The sequence below is a fragment of the Alligator sinensis genome, unplaced genomic scaffold (genome assembly GCF_000455745.1).
Source record: "Alligator sinensis unplaced genomic scaffold, ASM45574v1 scaffold489_1, whole genome shotgun sequence".
NCBI classification, from domain to species: domain Eukaryota; kingdom Metazoa; phylum Chordata; order Crocodylia; family Alligatoridae; genus Alligator; species Alligator sinensis.
In genome coordinates, this window is record NW_005841901.1 from 4,002,677 (window position 1) to 4,009,576 (window position 6,900).

General features: G+C 41.6%; 1 protein-coding gene across 2 annotated transcripts in view; it reads left to right on the plus strand.

The window, feature by feature from the left end:
* The window catches only part of TTC27 (tetratricopeptide repeat domain 27), a 240,464-nt gene that overhangs the window by 31,549 nt on the left and 202,015 nt on the right, over positions 1-6,900 (plus strand). For both annotated transcript variants that reach the window (XM_025197636.1, XM_025197635.1), the window contains exon 5: positions 6,338-6,440. In XM_025197636.1, coding sequence (XP_025053421.1) covers positions 6,338-6,440 — 103 coding nt within the window. The remainder of the gene's footprint in view (positions 1-6,337; positions 6,441-6,900) is intronic.

Consider the following 6,900-nt stretch of genomic DNA (forward strand, 5'->3'; position numbering starts at 1 on the left):
GCCCTGGCACTGAAACACACAGCCTGGCGAGGGCCAACCAGAGATGCTCTGGCAGCCAGAGCATCTCTGTGGAGGACCAAGCCTCCGGTTGCCCTGCTCTTTTAAACATCGATTTTTTTAGACCCCTGGATATCCAGTTTGCAGTGTGGGGAACATTTTTTTGTTCCAGCATGTGCCTCTTGCCCCACCTCACAGGGGTTTGAGGTGGGGCAAGAGGCACGTGCGCGCTCGTGTGGACGCACCCCATGGGTTCTAGTGTCCATATCCTCCTAGTACCATAGCAACAGTAGTGTTGTCAGTGTCAGGTGCACCGGCACTGAGCACCCTTGCAACATCCTGGGCACTGACTAGGGGGAAGGGTGGGCAATAAAAAATGGCTGCTACTGGCACTTGCACAATCACAGTTGGGATTACACTGGCAGCCAGAGGCTGCACTGCCTCTATGCACAGAGTGTCTGGCTGCATCCCTATGCTGCTGGATAAGTTAAATGTATAGTTGTGAAACTTTATATTGATTTTGAAACTTTATATGAATCAGTGTTTTAAAATTAAATATCTCTTTTTAAGCTGTGGTCAGAGACTGCTCTAAAACCATTGGCTGTTCCTAGTATTACCTTCATATTTTGTCTTACTCCATTAGGCTTCTCGGGCATACATCTGAAAATTATTGATTGGCTTTTTTGAGGCTATCTTTCTCCTTATAGCTTCCAAAAAGCTCATATGGTGTCATCCAACTCCCATTTAAAATAGGGGCAGCACTTCCCTTGCAGTTGGTAGGAGTTGGATACGTTTAGAAAGAACTGTGTCCTACTGTGTATAAACTGTATGTCACAATTGAAATGTACATGTAATGTGGTGCATATGCTCATGCAAGAGAGATTTGTTGTAAAAACACTAGCATAACTTTGGAGTTGGGTGATGGGGGCAGCAGCCCCCGGTGCTAACTTGTGTGTTTGAGGAGTGAGGAGGGCAAAACAAACAACTGTTGCCATGACTAACCAGGTCATACAGCTGCCCTGTTAAGACTGTAAATTTCTTATTACACACTTGACTTTTAACTACCATTAACTTTAATTTGTGTTGCTTTTTTCATTTTCACATGGAAACGTCTTAATATTTAAATCTTAAACATTATGTATTGGAGCTTGTGTTGCAGTTACAGCTTTACTTGTGTTGCAATTACAGCTTTATTTAGGGAAAGCAAGACTTTTATAATGGCCCCAAAACTATTCCCTCCTAATTTGTCTCTGAGGGCCTAGATGAGTCTGGACAGCCCACTGGCCCTTTCTTGGGTAAAGCTTGAACTGGAGACCTAGAGACAAAGTTCTGTTTTCCAGGACCAGTCAATTCTACTCCAGATCCCGTTTACTATGTTCACTGAAATTCTCATATAAATTCTTAATGCTGTCCTAATTTACACGGCAGAAAACGTCAGCTTGCATTGTGATTTCAGTTAAAGAATAAGACTCTAGGAAATGATGAACTCTGAAAAAATTAAGGACTGCTTTTAGGCAACTGCTCTTATAGAATTAGGAGAGAGAATCACAGAAACCATGGCTAACTGAAGTGTTTATACTGTGTATAACGGACCCTTGTTTATTTTCTGTAAGATGTTCTTTAAATAATGAACAGTGCATAATGAACAGTGCAGCTGTTGTGATGGTTAAATTGGTGTTTAAGTTGCTTCCAATTCTGCTATAAAATTTGAAATTAGGCTTCTATATTTCCATTGTCTTCAGCTAGTATCTCTTTTCAACAAGAGAGAACTGAAGAGTTTTAAATACTAGTTCTGTTTAAAATCTAAATTTCAACTATAATATAGTTGATTATACAATACAGGGTGTTGCACTGATACAGGGTGTTACAACACCAATATAAGGTGTTGCACTGATACAAACAGGTGTAATTTAAACCTCTTAGCGTCAAAACAAATCATTGGTGGGAACTGGCATAATTTATGACTGATTCTAATGTGCAAAAGCCAAAGGCTGTCATTTGGCACATCCTCTTATTTCAAGTGAAATGAGCAGGAACAAATGAGGGAATTCAGAACTGTACTCCATCGGGCATAAAAATTCATTAGCAAACATTGAAAAAGATGCTGATCGATGGCAACAGTACCATCAAATAACCTATGTAAACAGAGGGAGTTTAGCTTGACATGGCAAGAAGAATGAGCAGGACCTTTTAGTTTGGGGGCAAGCAATTATTTTGGGTGGAAGGCCGCTTACCAAATTTTGGCAAGCTGTCAAGGGCGTCATGGGTAGCTTTGCCCCTTTACAGGTGCCCTGCCCCCTGGTCACCATCTTGTGACTGGAAGTCCTGCCCCCTGACCTTTGCCACCAGAAGTCCCTCCCCTTGCCCCCTGAAGTACTCCTTTCAGCAAGGGGGTTTGCTATCTCAGAACCAGAAAAATACCAAATTATATTCTAAAAAGTGAACGTCTACAGCATTAATTAATTTGATTTCAAAAAATATTTTTGTCCTGGTTTACTTGTGTTTGTGTAGAGTACATGGAGGTGATTGTATATAATAACTTAAAATGAAGTCTTACTCTTGTATATTGTGGGGGGCGGGTATAGGTTTGTGGGGGGCTGTGGGTATGTGGGGTGTGGGGGTGGATAGGTGTGGAGGGTATGGGGTGAGGGAGCATGTGGGTGAATATGTGAGGTGTGGGTGGGTATAGGTGTCGGGGGGGTTGTGTTGGGGGGAGGGTGTCTGGGGTATGTGAGGGGGTGTGGGTGTCTGCGTGTATGGGAGTGCAAGGGGAGGTGTGGGTGCACGTGTATGGTGAGATGAGTGTGTGGGACTCACTGTATGAACATCCACACCCACACACACCCGGGGTACTGGAGTGGGCCCGTGCTCCTGCGGTCTGGCAATGCAGCTAGGAGCCACATAGTGCTGAAGCAGTGCAGAGGTAGGAAGGCAGGGAAATGTCCTGCTGAGGGTTGCCCTGGGGTCCTACTGCCCCTGGCTCCTGTCATCTTTGACAGGCAGCCAGGAGCAGATAAATATTTTCTAAATTTTTTAGGGGCCCTGCGGGTTGGATAGAATAGCCTGGCGGCCTGGATCTGGCCCATGGGCTGTATTTGCAGCCCCCACTCCCCCAACTTAGTTTTTCTGGTGGATGTAAAACTTTTCCTTGGTCACTTCGTATACTTACAAATTGTCATGGTTTCTTGGCTAAAAAACAGTTTACCTTGGAATATATTCTTTACTGTTTCAAAAATAATTTAAATGTATTCATGCAGAAGAGTCTTGAATGGTTGTTGAGAAAAGTGTTTTAATATCCTTAAAAGCTGAAAATTCAGAAGAAAAATTATTAGTTACAAAACAAATAATCTTATGATCTTTAAGCCAGTCTCATGATTTTCTAGGACTAGCGGCCCTCCACCTGACTCATGATTTTTGAATACTAGGGGTTATCAGTGCAGAAACCTATTTTTGATAACAAATGAGATATTTTGTAGTCAAATTGATTTATAAATGTCCAGAGCAAAGCAGATCCTCATCTCACCAGTTTCTTTCATTGATATACTGCAAATATTAAAAAAGCCTCTCCTTTAATGTGTTTACCTGCTTTTATTTAAAAAATATTTCAAAGAGCTACTGTTTTGTTTGTTTGTTTTTTACTGCAAAAATCTGCATTAATGTAGGACTATGGTTGTGAATTTATATGTAAAAATAAGAGGATTCAAATTATGGTTCTCAGAACAGCAAGTCCTGCTACTTTGTAAATAGCATGTTTCATGTGGGTTCATTATCGGACTTACAAATTCAAAGATATTTCAATGCATCCATTTTTTAAAAATGTTTAGAAGAGCAGTGATGATTGTATATTCTTACAGCTTATCACATTTAAATACATTATAAATATAAATATTTGTTTGCTTATATGCTTATACTTTGATATTTTTAATGTAAAGTTTAAAATGTATACACTATTGTTTTTTTCGTGTTATAAAGATTGTAATGTTAACATCTTGATTTTCATTTTCAACACTTTTGGTTTTAAAATCACATTTTTTTTGCATATGTTAAAGGTTCATGAAGTTCATGACCAGTCTGAAGTTTAAAAAATAGTCCATGTTCAAATAATCTGAACCAAACAAAAATGCAAAACTTGTTGACATGATCCTTTGATGATCTGGAAATATAGGCAAATATGGAATTAGCAGAAGTGTCTTATTAGCTTGCTTTAGCTTTCAAACATAATGGATCGAGCCCCCAAAAGCACAACTATGTTAAATGTTTTTTTTTAAAACCAAATATATTTTGAGCTCTTGGATTTATCTTAACATGAGACCAAGTGGGTTTTAGACCAGGTCAGTTTGGTGCAGGCCTGTCCTAGCCACCTGTGGAGGGTTCAGGATTGATTGAGAGTGTGGTTGGGGGGTAGAAAGGTAAGAAAGGTTTATTGACTTAACAAAAATACAGCTAGGCGTAGTAACAAGACAAATAAAGACAAGAATCATTTGCATCAGCAACTTATTGGCAGTCCCCTCTGATGCCTGATGTATGACAAGTTTCTTTTTTCACAAAGCTTATCAAAGTCAGGTGTCCCTGATCAGCGCTGTCTGAGAGGTACTGGGAAGGACCCTGGTATTCAGTTCTTGGGCTCCCTGAGATCCACAGACCCACTGATCCAGGTCAGCAGCTAATTAATCCCTTTCACAGAGTTGTATCTTCCTTCTGAATGATTTCCGGATGTTTCAGCCAATTTATAACTTCTGAACTGTGTTGATAACTTACAGCCATTCAGATTCTTTTTACTTTAACTGTCCTTAGACTGACCAATAGCAGTACAAGCCTCCTTTAGGCTAGGGACAGAAATTGCACATAAACTGCTGTAAGTGATTGGAAACTGGTTCAAATCTGTAATACAGCAGACGTTCCTTGCACATAAACCGCTTTCAAAATGGCCAGAACAGGTTTAAGGTAAGATAAACCTGGATGGATATAGTATCAGATTTAACTGATTCAAGTTAATTTACAGTCCCCCAGCATCTCACGATGCTTTACATCTCTCCTGCAATGCCCCCCCGCAGGTTGGGTGGGCTAGCCTTGGCCCAAGCCGTCTGCTGCAGCGGAGCAAGGAGGCATACTCTAGCACCCTCCCACCCCCGGCTTCTGGCCTGAGCCACTTCAGGCATGTAGCTGCATTTCCAGAATTAAAAGTAAATGTCTGTTCACTTGATTATTGGTTCAATCTACGTAGTTTAGACTGATCTGCAAAGATTGAATTGATTCTGCCTTAGGCTTTTTGGCTGTCTGTACTTAGCCTTAAGGGAGGAGTCAGGGTGTCTGTGCTGCAAGGGGGTGAGTGGGCTGCATGTGTGACTGGGGTGGGGCAGGCTGAAGCTAGGCTGCCTGTGCAGCATGTGCAGAGTCCAGAAATGGGGGGAGCTGGCCTGTGCATGTGGTCCAATTGGGGTGGGGGAGCTAGGCTTCCGGTGCTTGTGGCCAGGAATGGGGGATACGGGCTGCCCATATGGTGCACATGGTGGGAGAGATGGGATGTGCTAGGCTGCCTATACAGGGGTAAGCCTGGGTGGGCTACCCACGTGGCAAGCACCCCTTGTTCTATGGCCTGCATCTCGTGTGGCTTCCAGGAATGTGGCATGGCATGCAGCCACCAGCTGCCTGGAAGTTGGACAGCCCTGATGTACGATATGGGAAAACCTTTGCTGCCTATCTTCAGTCAAGCCACTGCAGGGCTGCCTCTAAAGAGATGACTTTTAAACTACCAATCTTAAAATAGCAAGGAGAAAATGAAGCAAGGCTGAAGGGGATTCAATTAACTGTGAATTTGAGCCTGCATTGTTATGGGCGCTGTCTTCATCATTTTACATCAAAAAGATGTATGGTGCTTGTATCATTATGATGGATTTCTAATTTGAAGCAAGTCCTAATTTGTCACACTTGTTAGATTGCTTCAGATTTGTAGCATTCTCCTTTATAGAAACAAGGAGGGAGTGTTGGGGAAAGGGTATGTTGATTTAAGCTTTCATATAAGGGAAGTACAAGAAGGCAGAAACAAATTAGCTGATGATTGAACACCCATCTGCGCTGGCTTTTTTGTTAGATGTTTTTTAATTTCTCTTTGAACTCGTTCAAAACTTATTTGGCTTTGATGATGCAATTTAATTTTAATACTGTAGAATTCTTCCTAGGTCAGTCTGTTTTTAAGTAGGTCAGATGTGGTGTGGGATTGTTTTAAAGCAACAATTTCAAATATGGTTGTAAAGATGCATTTTAAAAACCTTTTTCTTCTTTAAAAAAAAAATCACCTGTATTAGTAATTTACATAGAATATCCTTATTCTCCCTTACAGACATTGCCTTGGTGGACTTTGCGATGTGTGAACATTCACCAGCAACTGCTAGAAGAACGATCACCCGAGCTCTTTGCTATTGCTCAGACCTGCATAGAACAAGGTATGCTTCAAATTATTCAGTTTAAGTTGACATCCAGTACTAATCACTTTTCAAAAAGAGATGTTTTTGTAGCCATGTCAGTGTTTGCAGCATGATTCTTATCAGATATTCCTGGAGCTGCTAAGAATTGAAAAGGCACTACTTCAATTTTATGTTAATTTTTAAGGATAACAAAAAAATGTTTTTCAGATATATAGGGAGTAAAAAGAAGGCCCAGGGCGGTATAGGACCACTATTGAGTGGGCAAAAGCAATTGGTGACAGACAGGGGGGACAAGGCTGAACTCCTCAATGAGTTCTTTGCCGCAGTGTTCCTAAACGAGGGGCAAGACAAGTCTCACAATGGGATTGTAGAGAGGCAACAGCAGGGCACCAGACCACCAAGCGTTGACCCTGAGATGTTGCAGAGTCACTTGGAAGGACTGGATGCGTTTAAGTTGGCAGGCCCGGATGAGCTCCAT